Source organism: Physella acuta, unplaced genomic scaffold, assembly GCF_028476545.2.
Source record: "Physella acuta isolate Inbredline_101_S28 unplaced genomic scaffold, ASM2847654v3 ptg000592l, whole genome shotgun sequence".
Classification (NCBI taxonomy): Eukaryota; Metazoa; Mollusca; class Gastropoda; family Physidae; genus Physella; species Physella acuta.
The window spans coordinates 864,502-883,993 of NW_026732111.1; the positions used below are offsets into that span (position 1 = coordinate 864,502).

Sequence of the window (19,492 nt, forward strand, 5' to 3'; positions counted from 1 at the left end):
CCACCCACCTTTTCAACTAGAGCTCGGGGGGGGGGGGTGATTTTTTTTTTCCACTAAAGTCAATAAATATAAATTAAATGGGAGGGGGCAAAAAGTTGAAGGTTCGCCCCGGGGCCGACTTGGTTCGCTACGCCTCTGATAGCATACGACTGCAGATGCAATAGTCACAGTGAAGTATTTCAACTGCGAAACACAAATGTTACGTAAACGACTGTTTTAACTTTCAGCTTAAGCTTGCATTTTACAGCATCCACATTTGATAAATTGTGCTTAGATTTCGCATTTTACCGCATCGAGATATCACCTATCGTGCTTCAATTTCGCATTTTACCACCTCGATATACAACCTATCATGTTTCCATATCGCATCTGAACTTCACCCACGTTAGTCGATGTGTAAATAATTAAAACAACGTGTATGAGATCTGCAATTTTTTACTTACCTTTAGATCGAAAGTTGTTTTGATGAAAAAGATTTCTTGTTGTGGCTGATCTACACGTAGTTAAAGCATCAATACAAGAGAGATAACTCTAATAATGACAACGCGATCGGGAAAACCCGCTATTATTCAACAGAGGAAGTTCGACTACTGTACACAATTCCAGTTCTTAGATTCCCCACAACAAGTCTAGGCCTACTTAAGGTACTGTTAATCTTTAATCTATATAATATATATTTTGAAAATAGCATTTCCTTTTAATACAACCAGACAACATAAAAATAATGAATTTAAAACAAAATAAAAAGCCCTACTGCATCCTTAATTATTAATCAGTTATTAAATTGTCTTTAGTGTAAAGTTTGATATTATAACAATTCCATAAAATAAGTATATCATATACTCATTGATTAGAAAAGTATGTAGGTCGTTTTATTTTTTTAAAAAGTTAATTTTATTAGTGATGTTTAGGCAATTCAAAGAAAAATTGTAAAATAATTCATCACAACGCTGGATAGATAATAAAAGTGAAAAACGGAAATGCCCAAATGTATAATTTTAGCAAGCAGGAAATAACATAAGTGAAGCCACGAAAAACTATCGCATTTTTCTAACATGTATTACATATTTAACTGTAACAATAGTTAACAGATCTAAAAAAATATAACAATACGTAAATTAATTTTCATTTATTTGTGGATTGCCAGTTATAGTTTAACAATTTAGGACAAAAACTTAGTCTTGGTAGTTTTATAACTCATTTATTAGATTTTATTTCATTGTTATAATTAACTCTTTATTTACTGAATTAATTTCTGGATGAAATATTTTTTTCAAACAATGAATTATTATATTGCTTTTGGTACACTAAAATTATACCCGACTCAAGGAAGATTATAAATATGTAAATGATTATAAAGATTCACCTTAAATTAAAATAATTTAAGAGCTAGGCTTATATATGGTACCGTCAGTAGATAAAGGATTTAACTCTGACGGATTGGCGTAGTGGATTAAGATTTAGTTAGAAAATACGTTATGCTAACAATAACTCAACTATCAGCTCTATTCAAGGATACTTTACGATATAGTAATCTACATATTGACGGACATTGATGGCATGTGTACTGGAATAGTAATTATATCATTAAGATTTTTGTTGATGAAAACAAATAGGCTACATATTATCATAAAATGATCTAAATTATCAGTGTTTCTTCCGGCTTTCTCCTCCGGGGGAGAGGGGGTGGCACTTGAAATTTCGGGGGCGGGGGGAGGTGGGCGAACTACAATTTCCGGGGGGGGGGGGGGGGGGGCGGGGACGCTGTTAAAAGTATATATTTTCGATATTTCGTTTGGGGGCAGTAGACTATCTTCGGGGGGGGGGGGGGGGGGGTAGCCTAGAAAAATTCCGCTTTAGATTTGCTTAATTGTGATGACAGAGTTAACATTTTTTTTTTAAATTTAGTGTTATTAACATTTAGATGCCTTCGAGAATTCACGTCAAGTTTGTTACAGAGCGCATGAATTATTTGGAAGAACAGATACAAGTTCTGGAACCTGTTTTGGGAAATATGAAAAATGTAAGTCATTACAAACTAAAAAGTCTTCGTAATACTTAAAATGTAAAAATCCTTTTATTCACGATAAAGTAGGTTTAGCGTTTTTCGTGTTTAGGAATATATAGCATTTCAACACGTGATCAATTGACAATATTGTTGTTGTTTGCTTTAACCAGGTTGTTGCAAAAAGTAAGGCGTGGCTAGAAGAAAAAACTGACCAATCATCTGTCAGCTACATCGAGCTATCACAAGAACTGGACACAGCAGCCACGGCCTTGTTGGATGTGACGTCACATATTTTAGGTCAGTACTTTAATAGTTTTTAGAATTTTAAATTTCAAAGCCTACTGTCAAGTGTCATGTGTGTTCAGTAATGAAGTGTTTCTCCTGAGAAGAATGCAACGAAATTGTTTTACAGTTTAGTTTACAGGCATTACAAATACTAAGTTAAAGAGATATAATTTTACTGTCTAACCAACCATTTTCCTCTTTTCTATGAAATCTACGTCACATTACTGAATATTGTAAATCATTATATGAACAAATTAAAGATTTTTACAATCACATCGTGTAACCTTATTCGCCCTAAAACAACGTCTATAGAACATTAAGGTTTTTTTAAATTACTATTTATTGTAAAATCGATAATTATTCTTGTAAAAGTTAAATTTAAAACAATATATAGATTTCGACTATTTTGGAATTATTTGTATTTGTATACGTTTGGATCATATTCAAAGTTATTTTTGATCAGGGTATTACATGGCTTGCGTTATGGGTTAACTAGATAAAAAAACATTTATTGTGTGTACTATAAAAATCCTTGTTTACTTTAACTGCAATTAAAATAAAATTCTAAATCCGAATCCACCAGACGAGGACAACATGGATGTCAACAAACCAACGCCATCTTTACCACAGCCTGACACAATATTTCTAACAGTAGAATCACCAAGACAACTCAAGACACAAGACAAACATACAGCGGGTATGCCTTAGTTTTGTTTGGTATAACTAGTTAAGTAGCTGCATTGTAAGCCGTATACAATGTTAAAGCTTGTACGGTTTGATACTGTTTAATTAAAAAAAAAGAAAATAAATTTTGTTGTGTTTTCTTTTTTAAAGATCCTGTTTTTCAACATTTAATTCCTTTAAAATCATAAATTGTATATGTGCGACTATTCTCAGTTGAAGAACATCCTGACCTAGAGCGTAGACTCGCCTATATTGAAACAACACTATCGTCACTACAGGACACACAATACAAGTCTACAGATGACATATCAGAAATAAAACAATGGAGAGACAACTTTGTAACAGAACAGAGTGACATGGGGGTAAAAATTGAACAACTGACTAAAAAACAAAAGCAGAATTTTAAAAACCTCAGAAAACAAATGAGTGAACAAGATAACAAAGTAAAGGAGCTGAACAAAGAAATTGAAAGTTTAAAAGAAAAAGAATCCAGGCCAAACAAAACACAAGAGAAACTGTCTCAAGATATGAATGAATATGAAAACAAAATGCGCAAAATAAACAAAGAGATGCAAGATATAAGAGACAGTATGAAAGACAATATTAAAAGCAATTCTGATTTGATTGTTTCTTTACAAGATGAAAATAATAAAATCTTCGACAAAACATCAACCCAATTTGAAAAGTTACAATCAAAGGTAAATTTTAAAATTGCTGTATTTTTTGTTCACATTTCTATTCTTACTTGAAATTCAATTTACTTCAAATTGTTAAAAGGGGCCGTTGACTAATTTAACCTATAATCATAACTTTTATATAAATGCTAATTGTATGTGAGTTTTAATATACAATAAAAATAGTTAAATATTTAAATCTTCTGATATTTAGCACAATGTAATGTATAAACTCCTACAACAAAGATTGATGCCCATTGACAAACTGATTCAAATCTTTAACCAGAACTTGGAAACTAGGGAAGAAAATTTAAATAAGGTATGTTTGTAATACTGTATAAAAAATCATTTGCAACATTGATAAATCCTAAATTACTCCAGTAATGTCCATAATTTTGGGAATTCACTAATAAATAGTTTATTAATTAAATACAATAAATCATTTCCTTTTCTTAAAAGTTACCATTATCTATTGAAGCTAGTGGGTCAGTAGATGTGTGATTGTTTCATTTATTCCCTTTACACTTTATTTTAATTTAGCTGGGTGAACTTGAAAATACTATTTCAAAGTTGTCTAACGATTTTCATCTCATAGGTAAGTTTGCTTTTAAAAAAAAAAGTTTTTAAAACTTATTTATGTAACAATAGTGATTTTATGACAAGTTTATCTATTGATTTCCTCGTTTAAATGTAGGAATAGTAAAATATATCACATAATTCTCAATGATAACCAATCGGTAAAATGTTTTATACGTTTGTTTACCGCCCACTCTCACGCTCTCTCTAAATCTCTTACTCTCTGCATTTCTATTACACGGACGTACAGCGGTCTACCCTAGTACAGTAAGACATATACAGAGCTGCAGTTTAAAATTAACTAATTTTATTAACGTCACGTCATCCCCTTATGTTTCTTATATTAAGAAGTTTTCACATACGAGCCAGCTCTGAAATATAAAAAAGAAAGTAATAACCTGAAAACATTGATAATTATACATTTTTAATATCTTAGTATCTAATTAATTTGCTGTAAACTGAAATGAACATTACAAAATGCTGACTGTGCAAATCTTGTTATCGGTCATTATTAAGTAGGCCTACAACAGAACAACTTTAGTTCTAGTAATTCTTGTTTCGATAGATAAGTCATATATAATTAAACTATAATGTGAACACATACGGACTGCATGATTATAATGGGAGTCGGACGATTTCCCGAAAGACACTTGCCCGAATGCGACAATGCCCAAAAGCCATTTGCCCGAAAGCCGTTCGCCCGAAAAATGGGAACATTATTGATTACCAAAAGTCATTTTTAATCAATTTAAATTTGAAATGTTGATAATTAAATAAATGTCTAACCAAATTGAAAAGGAACAAAATACTATTTAATATCTGCAAGCAGGCATTATGAATTAATTAGTATTTGCTATATTATAGAAAGTGTAGGGCCTACATCTTTTGCTATCTATAAAACAAGACGAAAATACAATTTTCGCTTATCTGAGGTTTTTAAAATGATACTCATTGTGTGTATTATAAACAAATTTGTTTTTTATGCCCAGAATTGTGTTATCAAAATGTCAAACTTGAATTCATTAAGAATGTCTATTTGATATTAACAAATGCCCATTCGGATATTTGTCGCATAGGGAAAAGTGTCCGTTCGGGAAATCGGCCTAGGGGCAAACGGCATTCAATGTATTTCAGGAGTTTGACCCGGTTTTAGCAAAACGTGTTGTAAGTTTTGTGAGGTTTTAATTGACCTACAAAACTGGTAGTGTCAATACGTAGGAAACGATAACCTAACACCACACAAACTAAGGACCGTACTAATTTAGTGGTGTGGTGTTTCAATTTATGGTCTTTCACAAAGTTATGTAAACATTATTGATTATTATACATAGTTTATTTTTAAAAAAATAATTGTTTGATTTGGGTTTGTCAATTTTACTTACATTATAAACTGCATACAAAACACATATAATGAGATGATAACATAAGCTAAAGAAACGACAATTTACAAATATTATGGATCAAATAGCCAGAGCATTCGTAAAATTGAACATGTACATCAAACGCATGTTTTCTAATCAACAGAGTCACGTGTATGTAACAGATATGCTTGTTATGTGACGCTTGCTGATCCCACACCTGTCAGTACTAGAATAATTATTACAACATTTAAAGAAGTACGTGAATATAACGGTCAACATTTTAATCAAACAACAGGAACATTTGTATCACCACATGATGGTTTATATCTTGTCTCTGTCAGTCTACATGAATGGGGAGATAAACATATTGGAGTTGGTGTGGTGGCTGGAGAAGCGTGGTGTAAGTTTATAGAAGTGAAATGTGCAAGAAATAGTGCTGCTGGGTCAGTGGTTGTTGACATGAAGAAAGGTCAAGAACTTTTCTTTCCAGTGGTGGAAGCAGATAAAGACGCAGCTTTATCCTGCTACAGTAGTTTTACTATCGTTAGTTTATAGAAGTACAACACAAAACATGTTGGAAGGGAAATTCTAAAAACAATAAAATATGTAACCACCATGTAATACACACGCTTACCACTTACTATGTGTGTAGACTACATGTCCGCACAAACTTAAGTTGTTTATATGTTATTTGTTTAGTCATCATTTGGGATTTCTAGCTTATTCAATGTTCTCACCAATAAAGTGTCATACTTGACGACACTAAGCTAATATCTCTAATAGACTATAAGACTGCTTTGTTTAAATATCTTTACCAGTATGTGAGCACTAGGTGTGTGGTCTTATCATAATTTGCATGTTATTTGTTAAAAAACAAACTTATACCAGGAACTACATGATTATAAACTATTTAAAAAAGATTGTTAGAATGAGTTCACTTAACAAACATTAACATTTGTATTTTGTATTAAAAACAATAATTTGTTATTAACATTAAAAAATATTTTTTAAATTATTATACTGCAAAGAACTGTTGTCATTTTGATCACTACTGCCTTTAATTTGAAAAAAAAAACTGTTTCCGTGTTAGAATCATTTTTGTTTTTGGTTTGTATTCAGTAACATTGTGTCTGTATATTAACATACATTAACACCTATAATAATTATAACATCTATTTAGCTATCAAGTATATATGTATAAATATAAATAAATAAATAAATAAATAAATAAATAAATAAATAAATAAATAAATAAATAAATAAATAAATAAATAAATAAATAAATAAATAAATAAATAAATAAATAAATAAATAAATAAATAAATAAATAAATAAATATATATATATATATATATATATATATATATATATATATATATATATATGTTTGTTTGTGTGTGTAATCATGTATTTGTATGTATATGTATGTTAACACAGAGCCTTACATCGAAAATCAAAAAGCTCAGCAGTAGTGACAATCAAATCTACAGCCAAATGTGTACAATCATTGATTCCGATCTGTCTATTTAACAAATATAAATCATGTTTGTCTGTTTTATTTGATATTTTCATTTTAATTTTAAAATTAATACTATAACAAACACAAACAAATTAAACGACGCTATGTCTAATGAGTCTATGACGTCACACCCCTACGTAAGTTTCCCGTTTTCAAGTAATGGATCTCATTATTGCTTTCACTGAAGTAGAGAATTCGGTCCCTTTCCAAAATTAGGCTCAATAACCAGGGACAAATACTCATCTAGGAGAAAAACTCCTAAATGAAACAAGTGCTGACTTGTTCTTTGTTCTTTATATGAACAAATGCTATGGAATCAAAGCCAGAAATAAAAGCAGGATGTACACAGTTTTAGCGTGCAATATAGCGCATAGCATTTGACCCACGGCGATGTATTAGTTCTATGAAAATATTCAGGTTAAATCTGCCCAGACTAACACTGCTCGTTAACTAAAAAATTAAAAGGAAATATGAAAGGATCTAGCTACACATTGACTAACACAACATTCTTTTTACAATAGTTGGCTGGTGTTCTATTTTTGGTTTTACAATAAAATATCACAATTATTTCTTTTTGTTTTATATCTTCAACAACGTCTAGAACCAGCGTTGTCTGCCCACACGTGTGTTTGAGCTAAACCAAATCTTGTTTGTGTGAGCTAAACCAAGTCTTGTGTGTTAGAGCTAAACCAAATCTTGTGTGTGTGAGCTAAACCAAGTCTTGTGTGTGTTAAACCAAGTCTTGTGTGTTAGAGCTAAAGCAAATCTTGTGTGTGTGAGCTAAACCAAATCTTGTGTGTGTGAGCTAAACCAAATCTTGTGTGTGTGAGCTAAACCTAATCTTGTGTGTGTGAGCTAATCTAAATCTTGTGTGTGTGAGCTAAACCAAGTATTGTGTGTGAGCTAAACCGAATCTTGTGTGTGTGTGAGCTAAACCAAATCTTTTGTGTGTGAACTAAACCGAATCTTGTGTGTGTGAGAGAGCTAAACCAAATCTTGTGTGTGTGAGCTAAACCAAATATTGTGTGTGTGAGCTAAACCAAGTATTGTGTGAGATAGCTAAACCAATTCTTGTGTGTGTGAGCTAAACCAAGTATTGTGTGAGATAGCTAAACCAATTCTTGTGTGTGTGAGCTAAACCAAATCTTGTGTGTGTGAGCTAAACCTAATCTTGTGTGTGTGAGCTAATCTAAATCTTGTGTGTGTGAGCTAAACCAAGTATTGTGTGTGAGCTAAACCGAATCTTGTGTGTGTGTGAGCTAAACCAAATCTTTTGTGTGTGAACTAAACCGAATCTTGTGTGTGTGAGAGAGCTAAACCAAATCTTGTGTGTGTGAGCTAAACCAAATATTGTGTGTGTGAGCTAAACCAAGTATTGTGTGAGATAGCTAAACCAATTCTTGTGTGTGTGAGCTAAACCAAGTATTGTGTGAGATAGCTAAACCAATTCTTGTGTGTGTGAGCTAAACCAAATCTTGTGTGTGTGAGCTAAACCTAATCTTGTGTGTGTGAGCTAATCTAAATCTTGTGTGTGTGAGCTAAACCAAGTATTGTGTGTGAGCTAAACCGAATCTTGTGTGTGTGTGAGCTAAACCAAATCTTTTGTGTGTGAACTAAACCGAATCTTGTGTGTGTGAGAGAGCTAAACCAAATCTTGTGTGTGTGAGCTAAACCAAATATTGTGTCTGATGCTTACTTACACATGCACACTAGAGTACACATAAATGCTTGCACATACGTGCACACATGTGTATATGTGCACTCGAAATTTTGTATACATGCTTGCGGTGACACACATGTGTTGTTAAACCGTAAGGGTATGTTTCAGTACGGTATTCTAGACGGAGATATAACAGATATTTTTTCCTTATAAGGGTTTGTGAAAACACATTTTATTTTCGTAACCAATAAAAAACTATTTAAAAGTATTTATTATTATTATAAATGTAATTAATACAATTTTGACAAAATATTCACTTTATTTTTTAATTTAGTAGATGACATTCTGTAAAATCAAACTGGCATCAGTGGCTGTTGGAGTAACTGGATTAATCATAGTTTGTACCTGTTAGTGTACATGTTTGCGACAACCTTGTATAACAGTCCAGTTCTTCTACCGGGCTAGTGTAGGTTACTTCTTTGTACTTTTATATAGTCGCTAAATCGTAGTTTGTGTACAAGTTTTAGATTTAGAATCGCCTGTCTTTGCATAGTTATTGCAGGTATAATAAAACTCTCTTAAGTGTTGACGAGCCTGTGTTTTATTTAGTCTTGTGTTCTGTTACTCGTGTGTGTTTGTTTGTCTTTAGGTTGTTAGACCCATTTGTTAAACGCCGCGGCTTATCAGTGAGTTCACAACAGTAATATATAACAAATATGTTACATTATGTATTACATATTTAAAAAATATTTTTTACGGTTCACAGAAACACTTGTAGCTATATGAATTACAAGGATAGACACACCTCGCCTTCCATGCTACGTGTCATCACTTTTTCTCTTTTTAAAAGCAGACAGATATTTATGGACATTCATTGTTTATTGTATTGATATAAATGCAAATAATAACCGGTCAAAGTGAATGTCTTATGTTTGACTTTGTGATTATATGTTTTGTTATTTTGTTAGTTCACCATACAACATGTTTTGTGTTGCACTTCTATAAACTAACGATAGTAAAACTACTGCAGCGGGATAAATTTGCGTCTTGGTCTGAGAAACATTTTTGACGTTACTTCATGTCAACAACCACTGACCCAGCAGCGCTAGTATAGACACACTTATCTTATATAGACGTATAATAATTATCTCAAGACCACAGACCAACTCCAATGAATTTATCTGTGCTTTTATCAAGTGTCACACAGACAAGATAAAAACCATCCTGTAATGATACAAATAACCCTAGTGTTCGATAAAATCTAGACCGTAGTATCCACGTACCTAATCAAAAGTTCAATTTGTAACCGAAAAGTGTGGGACCCTAAAGCTCTTCATAACGAGCACATCTGTTACAAACACGTAACTATGTGGAGTAGAAAACATTTGTATCATTGACATGTTCAAGTTCACACATACATGCTAAGCTCTGAATATTTGATCCTTATAAGGAAACTTTGTCTCGTCATTAGTTAATGTTGTAACATTCAGTATTTGTTTTAGGCCATTTTACTGCAGGTGGGGATTGGGTGGGGGTTAAGTTAGTGTGATGAGTAGGCATTCTTAAAATATATTTTTTCTATAAAAATTATTATTATATAAAAATATATTTTTTCTTTCTAATTTTTGCAAGTGGATGGGAAATGGACGTGCTTAGGTCAATGACCCCCCCCCCCCCCCACACTCCGAAGAGGTGCCTTAAAAGAAATACTGATAACACCTAAAGACAAATACATTGTATGAGTTATTGTATGTGTATACAAAATTGACCTAAAATGAACAACAAAAAATGGAAGTATGGATTCTATTTTATTTATATTTACGCAATCATCTATAACGGGATAGTTTGAAACTGTAAGTTTAGTACCATCTTCAGTTATTCTGTAATACTTCTTCCACTCTAATGAACACCATTGTAATATTAGCACCATCAAACTCGTGTATTGCTTATTTAACATTAACCTACACGAACTAGATACGTATGTATTACTTAAAAGTAGTTACATTTACTGAGATTTCATTACAATTTAAAATGATTAAGTGAGGCCAGTGTTGGTAGATTTAACATAAATAATAGCAGAAGTAAAAAAATCACAGCAAAACGTGTGTGTATGTGTATCCATATTCAATTAGTGTTGTATGGGCAAATTATATCCCAACAAATCGTATTCTCATAACATTTATTGTTATCACACTTTTACATTAAAACTAGTGCTGACGTTTTTTACCACTGTAAACTTTGAAAAGTTTTCAGTTGTTGTCGTCGTCCCCCCCTCCCCATCGGAATGATATTTTAAATATACGCACAGAAAATAATAATAGTTGTATACTGTATATTCGGGCGTTTGTCACATTCGGGCGAGTGTCCATTCCGGCATCTGTCGCATTTGGGCAAGTGTCCATTCGGAAAATCGGCCTTCGGGCGAACGGCATTCGGGCAAGTGTCTTTCGGGAAAAAAAATTCGGCTCCCACTGTGTGCTATGTGAACACGAAAACAAAAGTACAAAACATTGCCTTGGATCGCATTGTGTATTGAAACAAAGCCAGTCGCCCACCCCATAAATACATGGCGCCACCCGGTACGGCCCATCTCCACCCACCTCTCGCTACACCTCTGATCTTTTATTGTGTGCCTGTCAAAACGAACTCAGCTATTTACTCTACGCTAAGTGATTTTATTATTTTATACAAATGATTGAATCGCTGATGTAATATCAAGAATGTTAGGGTACAGATCCCTACAAATACAGGATAAGCTGGCACATACTTGGCATGATTTGATTACAACATCACACAGTAGTTATAAATGATATAGTCACATGATATGTAAAATGGATGATAACACAATTTAAATGTGTTATATGTTAAAGGAGAAGATAAATGACAAGATATTAAGCCAAAGAACGGGACAGTACAAAGTACACATAAAACACAGACATCACTACATGGTACAGATAACTTATGTTATTGACTTGACATTTTGTTCATTGAAGTGAAGCGACAGTGTGTTGCTACTGGAAGTACAGCCTAAATCAAGGACAAAACAATTGAACACTTTGTTTTATTCTTCAGTCAAAAGTGAGTTCACATTTTTAAATAGTGAAGTTAATATTAAATCCTTGTTTTATTCAAAACATGTACGACAACAATAGAAATTTGAGTTCAATTTTCTGAAATTAATTGTTTATAAATAATGTTTAGATAATTTATATATATATATATATATATATATATATATATATATATATATATATATATATATATATATATATATATATAGTGTATGATAAATGTTTGATTCTCACGATGTAGGCTACCATGCAGTGAAAATTTGTTATAACGTCTTTCTAAATCGCAATGTGCGTTCCAGCGTGTGCATTCTAATTATTTCTGCTTTGCTCAGATGCGTCCTAGAGTGCAAGTCAAATATGTTACAGAACACATGAACTATTTAGAAGATAAGATACACGTCATTAAACCTGTGGTTGAAGCTTTGCAAGCTGTAAGTGGTTATTGTCTCTGCCTGCATTCATCATTGACTAGGTGCTTTTTATATTAAGCTTGTTGTAGATAAAGACTACAAACATTAAAAATCACACTGACACACATTTTAACGCTAAGGCAAAATGATTTATGTCAGCAGGCTGTAGACAAAAGTAAGACTTGGTTAGAAGATAAACGTGACAACGAATCTTTGACATACTGTGATCTATGTCAAGAACTTGAATCAGCTACCTTGACCTTGTTGGATGTAGCGGCTCATATCTTAGGTAAATATTTTAAAATATAAGTCTCTTTTATCTTAATTGATATTCTGTTATATCTCGATAATGTAATACAAATAATAAAGTAAAAACTGGAGAATTAAATATGTTTTGTATTTATTTAAAATTAATATATATTCATATTATCAAATAATATTAATCATTTATATAAATTCTAAAGAAAGTATTTTACATACAAAAATTAACACACAAAACTTAAATTAATAAAAATTAAATATTATGTAAAACTACAAGTGAATTATTATTTTACATATTTAAAATAATTTATGTTCTCTGAAAATTACAAGACGAAAATAAAGACATTTTTGATGTTGGAAGGTCATTTTCATCTCAGTCTACCTCACAAACTAAAGCAGAAAAATGTGGCACTAGTCAGTCAACAGATCAAATCCTTAACGAACTCTATAAATCACCAGGTATCAAAACACACATATTTTTTTTTTAAAATTAAGTTAAAACAAATATTTTCATACCGAATGATTCAAATATATTTTCTTAAAGGAAAAGTAGCATATTATAATGATTTTCAAACTTTATTACTATTGCGATTGACTTAATTTTATATTGTCCTAGAAATATTGAGTCGACTTGTGCAGATAGAGACAACCATATCTTCTCTACAAGACGCTAATGACAAGTCTACAGATGACATATCAGAAATAAAACAATGGAGAGACAACTTTGTAACAGAACAGAGTGACATGGGGGTAAACATGAAACAACTAACGAAAAAAACAGACTTTTAAAAACCACATAAAACAAAAGATTGAAAAAGATAACAAAGTAAAGGAGCTGAACGAAGAAATTGAAAGTTTAAAAGAAATAGAAACCAAGTCAAACAAACACTAGAGAAACTGTCTCTAGATATGAAAGAATATAAAAAAAAAATTACACAAAGAAATACATCATCACACAAATTAAACAGGCATTAATAACCCAAGAAACTAAAAGACATTCTGATCAGATTATATCTTTTGAAAAATATAATAATAAAATACTGTGTTACGTCCGGGTTCGATTCAACTCAACAACGATTCGTTACACTTATAGTATACATTTTATTTGGACTCAATTCTTCACATAACAGAGTATCCTTCGCCCTAACCGCTACCAACTAACAGATGGCAACCATTCACGCCAACTTTTATATCGCATTCGACTTTGGGATAACAATACATCAACACACCGGGGTTAACAATACCTTAGGGTAAACTCAACTCACACACGCACTCTCCCCTAATTCTAGATTATTCTAAGCTATTTCTATCTAACCTACAACTGACCCGTAACGTGTTGGTCGATACATCCAAGGTAAACATTCACATATATAATTAATTTGGTACACATTTGTACACCTACTTTCAAGTTTACAAGTCTATATATTATAACCAAATTGTAACATGTAATTAAAAGTTGGTTGATTACATTTTTTGCCAGTCATACTTTGGATTTTGAAACTAAATTTAAGGCATAAGTTAATATCAGCAATTTTAATATGCAATAGAAATAGTCAAATTTAAAATAATCCATTTAGCACAAGTTGATGTACAAACTCCTACAACAAAGATTGATGCCCATTGACAAACTGATTCAAATCTTTAACCAGAACTTGGAAACTAGAGAAGAAAGAATAAAGAAGAACTATTTGTAATAAAAATATAAAAATAAATAAATTGCAATGCATTAATTACTAACGCCTTGATATTAGTCCAATAAATGACCCTCTGATTTCGTTAATTAATTTATATTTATAAAACAGCTTTCAATTCTTTTTTATTCTTATACGTTGCCATTTCCAATTATTGTCAGCAAAGCTATTTATGTTAAATGTTACAATGTGATTGTTTCATTTATATAATTTATACTTTGTTTTAATTTAGATTGACAATATTGAAAATACTATTTCAAAGTGTACCAAAGAAATTCATCTGATCGGTAAGTGTGCCTTGAAAAACAAAAACAATAAATGAAAATAAATAAAGAATTATCTTAAAACAATAATGATGTAACAATAAATATACTTTACCTCTGGTGGAAATGTTACATAGCTAATACTTTGACGTAGAAAAATCGATGTTAACCGATCTGTACTCAATTTATCACTTTAGCTTACATCTGTTCAATATCTCCCCACCCTCTCTATCTCCGCACCTTATTCCCGCCCCACAAATCTCTGTCATTCTCTTACACAGACAGACCATAACGTGATGCTCGTTAACCAGACAGACCATAACGTGATGTTCGTTAGCCAGACATACCATAACGTGATGTCCGTTAGCCAGACAGACCATAACGTGATGTTCGTTAACCAGACAGACCATAACGTGATGTTCGTTAGTCAGACAGACCATAACGTGATGTTCGTTAGTCAGACAGACCATAACGTGATGTTCGTTAACCAGACAGACCATAACGTGATGTTCGTTAGTCAGACAGACCATAACGTGATGTTCGTTAGTCAGACAGACCATAACGTGATGTTCGTTAACCAGACAGACCATAACGTGATGTTCGTTAGTCAGACAGACCATAACGTGATGTTCGTTAACCAGACAGACCATAACGTGATGTTCGTTAACCAGACAGACCATAACGTGATGTTCGTTAGTCAGACAGACCATAACGTGATGTTCGTTAACCAGACAGACCATAACGTGATGTTCGTTAGCCAGACAGACCATAACGTGATGTTCGTTAGCCAGACAGACCATAGCGTGATGTTTGTTAGCCAGACAGACCAAAACGTGATGTTCGTTAGCCAGACAGACCATAATATGATAAAGAATGGAACATTTCACTCACCCATAGTGCCAGTCTCTAGACCCGTGGGTTTCCGTCAGGTGTTTGTTTCCTCACCTGCTACATTACACCACCTGGTATGTCGGGGGTCGACCTACAGCGGTCTACCCTAGTACAGTAAGACATTACACAGCTGTAGTTTAAAATAAAATAATTTCAATTATCGTCACATCATCCCTTTATGTTTCTAATATAAAGACGGAGTCCCATACGAGCCAGGGGTTAAATCTAAAAAATAAAAAAAATAACTGAAAGACAAAAATAATTGTTACATTTTTAGCATCTTATATAAAATTAATTTATTGTAACATGAAATAAGCTATAGAATAGGTTGATGGTGCTAATTTTGTCAATCGTTTTATTAGAGTTTCAAAAGTACAACATACTAAATTAAGTACTAGAGATTCTTGTTACGATAAATTAACAATACAAAATTAAACTATACGGACTGAATGATTTTAACATTTGTCGTACCATTTGTGAGGTATTAATTGAAATACTACCCTCGCAGTTTCAATACGTAGGACACGATAAACTAACACAACTAAAACTGAGGACCGTACTAAACTAGTGGTCTAGTGTTTCAATTTGTGGTCTTAGACAAAATTATGTAAATTGTATGGATTATTATACAAAATTCATTTTTGAAAAAAAAAATATTTAATTTCCGAATAAAATATACATTTGTAAACGCATGTGGTCTTGATATGGGGGGGGGGGGAGGGGCTCGGGTCATTATCAACGTCCACATGTTGAAATTAACAAAATAATTTTTAAAAATGCACATAAAATATTGGTTATACATTAAATCGGCAGTTCTCGTGTTGAATTTCCCCAGCACAACGGGTGAATAAATGTAGCCAAAATGTAATTGTATACCGCCAGCCTAGGAAAACAAGCGGAGATTGATTTACAATCGTGGGGAGGGGTCAGTGATCGCAACAATTATCTGAAATATTTCACGATATTTCAATTTTATTTTTAAACATTTCAACTTGTTAAAGCTTTACTTTTGAAAACAATTGGAACAATTTTGTGTCAACACCTAAGACGATGTAGATCTAGTGATTTTTTCTTCAAGTAAAAAAAACAACAAATGATCACGTTACAGTAAGATATTTAAATAACAGCACGTGTATAATACGCTCGCTTGGTCAGGTGTGTAGGGCTTACGGTCAGCGCGACTACTACTAAAGGGGGGGGGGGGGGGGGTGTTTTGTTATGGAAACATGTGTAGCGTTGAGTACGAGTAATGTAATGACGTCACGTTTATTTGTGAATTTACCCAACCCATTTATTCGTAAATAGCTAGACAGACGCAAATGACATTAAAATGTTCGGTCTACTCTACAGCATCTTCAGTGAAAAAAAATTGCTAAAATTTCAAATTTTTGTGGACGTCATAAATGGATGACAACATTCGTGAAATTAAACATGTTCATCATACATAATATGCATAATATGTTTTCCAATCAACAGAGTCACGTGTATGTAACAGATATGCTTGTTATGTGACGCTTGCTGATCACACACCTGTCAGTGTTGGATCAATTATTTCAACATTTAAAGAAGTACGTGAATATAACGGTCAACATTTTAATCGAACAACAGGAACATTTGTATCACCACATGATGGTTTATATCTTGTCTGTGTAACTCTACATGAATGGCGCGATAATTTTATTGAAGTTACTGTGTGGGCTGGAGACAGGTGTTGTACGGGTATAGCAGTGAAATGTGCCGCCACTAGCGCTGCTGGGTCAGTGGTTGTTGACTTGAAGAAAGGTCAAGAACTTTACTTTCACGTGTCTCACGCATATCAAGACGCAATATTAACCAGCTACAGTAGTTTTACTATCATTAGTTTATAGAAGTACAACACAAAACATGCTGGATGGTAAATTCTCATATAAAACATATAACCACCATGTTAAACACATGCTAAAAACTTGCTATGTGTGTAGACTACATGTCTACGAAAATATGTTTATATAGAGTTTTTTAGACATCATTACACAGTTCCAACTAATCCAATGTAATCACCAATTATTATGTTCTACGTAACCACGAGAAACATATCAGATAAATCTATTTTTAAATACCTTTTGTTTTGATGAATAACAACTGTATGTGTACTATTTTATTTGTTAAAAATAAAACCTAGTTTTTTGTGTTGAAAAATAATAAATTGTAATCCACATTTTCGAGGCAAACTAAATGAACTATTTAAACAATCAGAAGCTGGAATAAGTTCACTTAAATATGTGTCAGATATATTTTTAAATAATTATCCACGTTATGCATGTAAATATTTTGAAAGACACTGCCAGTAACTGGTATTTTGTTTCGAGGTAAAAAAATAAATAAATTACTGTTATTCTCTATACAAAACAACTCTTGTGATTTTATTCAGTAACATTGTATGTAAATTAATACCTACCTAAACACACACACAATAATAGACCATACAAAGTCTATATATATATATATATATATATATATATATATATATATATATATATATATATATATATAGTCCGTAACACAACCGTTAATCAACTAATATCTTGCCTCTGTCCAATGATTTATCTAAATCATACATACAACACCGCCTGTGTTACACGAGCTTAATAAAAGATCGGGCGCCGAAGTAAAAGTTATATTACTATTGATTAGATAATACTATTGACTTTTATTAGTAGCTTGTAGAGAGTCAACAGTATTAGAAACTGTAAGAAAATCACGGCGCCCCACGTTTTTGATCGCTTATAGTAGAGTGATCGCTTGCATTATTGTGCTGTATAGCAATTATTTTCTACTTTGTATCTCAATCAGAAAACGTGGGTTTTTTAAAACTTTTTAAATGATTATTATTTTCTACTTTTTAGTCTTTGTCTGTTTGCATTAAAATCCTGCTATCGATTTTATCTTTTCACTTTTTTTTGGGTAAACGAAGACAACTCGTAAAAAGACAACTCGTAAAAAACACGTTGTGTGAATACGTTACTGACTAGAACACATAGATTTGAACCCGTGTCGAGTGGGATAGCAATCGTGTGCCCAACCACTCGACCATATCGTCTCCCCCATTCTGGCCACCATTTGTTACGGTTGTTTGTACACAAACACCGCGTGAACACTACTCAGTAAGCAAAGAGGGAGAGTACCGAACCTTGTTTTCATCATATTACAGTTACTGGGTTATGTCCCCTTTTCCCCACGTTTTACTACAATTATATAGCGGTATAAATGCTCAATAAAATGTTTCCATGGATCAATTTAGTAATAATAACAATTGAATATTCTATAGTCATCGGAAACAAAGCTTCCCTGAAAATTTCAGCGCGCTAGCTAACTGGGAAGTGCCCGAAATATCGATCGCAAGATTTGATTGGAGAACCAAACAAACTGACGCGAAAGCAAGTTAAAGAAAACATGGGAAAAAAAGCAAACTTTACACAAATTTGCTTTTGCAATTTGTTATCTCCCTTTGAAACACTAACTGTAATTTGTTTATCTCCACGCTCCTGTAAAGTTACAATAACAAGGTAGTTACCATCATCTGGTGCTGCAAGTTTTCCTGTTGTCTGATTAAATTGATAGCCGTTAGGTTCCCACAGAAGTTGAAAAGTAGAAAGAATTGATCCAGCAGTTACCGGTGTGTTGTGATCTAGGTAGATGTCACAGATGTAAGGCTACATACACGGGCCTCTGTTGGTAGTAGATATTAGTGATTTCATCTTTAACCATGTGCGAGTCAACATGAGTATCTTTGTGGGTCCACATGTGTATCTGTGTGGCTTGTTGTGTGGTCAAGTTGTGGGGGAGAATAGGCGGCTTGTGTGTGTGATAAATGGTCATTATTAAAACATTTTTAAAAAGTGCATATAATACCTCTGCATGTTGCCTAAAGTGCACATGACACTAAACAGACGACTTTAGTTGCAATACATAAATGTAAGCCTATACATTTACTGTCGGTTGGGTACTGGTGTATGTGATATTTTGTTTTATAACACGCCCAGTACAAGAAAACTACAGAGAAAAGGATGAGATCGGGCTCCCAGTGTTCCCCAGCGACTTTTAATCTCACTTTCAATGACCTCCAGCTTAAATTTAAAAAAATAAAAAATAAAAGTTA

The 19,492-nt window shown here is 32.7% G+C and overlaps 2 protein-coding genes across 3 annotated transcripts in view; both read left to right on the forward strand.

Moving 5' to 3' along the window:
* Positions 1–544: 544 nt before the first annotated feature.
* The window catches only part of LOC131947428 (putative leucine-rich repeat-containing protein DDB_G0290503), a 30,534-nt gene continuing 11,586 nt past the window's right edge, over positions 545–19,492 (forward strand). Inside the window, exons 1-7 of the mRNA XM_059308642.1 lie at positions 545–644; positions 1,925–2,023; positions 2,179–2,305; positions 2,877–2,990; positions 3,191–3,675; positions 3,866–3,970; positions 4,192–4,246. Coding sequence (XP_059164625.1) covers positions 1,925–2,023; positions 2,179–2,305; positions 2,877–2,990; positions 3,191–3,675; positions 3,866–3,970; positions 4,192–4,246 — 985 coding nt within the window. The 5' untranslated portion in view covers positions 545–644. The remainder of the gene's footprint in view (positions 645–1,924; positions 2,024–2,178; positions 2,306–2,876; positions 2,991–3,190; positions 3,676–3,865; positions 3,971–4,191; positions 4,247–19,492) is intronic.
* LOC131947358 (uncharacterized) lies at positions 11,713–17,683 on the forward strand. Of its 2 annotated transcripts, none has more exons than XM_059308558.1 (7): positions 11,713–11,845; positions 12,171–12,269; positions 12,408–12,537; positions 12,840–12,968; positions 13,126–13,259; positions 14,433–14,487; positions 16,831–17,683. In XM_059308558.1, exons 2-7 carry the CDS (start codon positions 12,171–12,173, stop codon positions 17,220–17,222), a joined length of 939 nt encoding a protein of 312 aa, XP_059164541.1. In that variant the 5' UTR covers positions 11,713–11,845; the 3' UTR covers positions 17,223–17,683. The 2 variants fall into 2 exon arrangements, with proteins under 2 accessions (XP_059164541.1, XP_059164542.1); XM_059308559.1 differs by having other exon boundaries at positions 12,411–12,537.

Bases quoted from the DNA above. Each gene is read 5' to 3' on its own strand.
- LOC131947358 (XM_059308558.1), top strand. From the start codon at position 12,171: ATGCGTCCTAGAGTGCAAGTCAAATATGTTACAGAACACATGAACTAT. The intron at 12,538-12,839 runs GTAAATATTTTA...GAAAATTACAAG, and splicing joins TGTAGCGGCTCATATCTTAG to ACGAAAATAAAGACATTTTT. The intron at 13,260-14,432 runs GTAAACATGAAA...GTTTTAATTTAG, and splicing joins CAGAACAGAGTGACATGGGG to ATTGACAATATTGAAAATAC.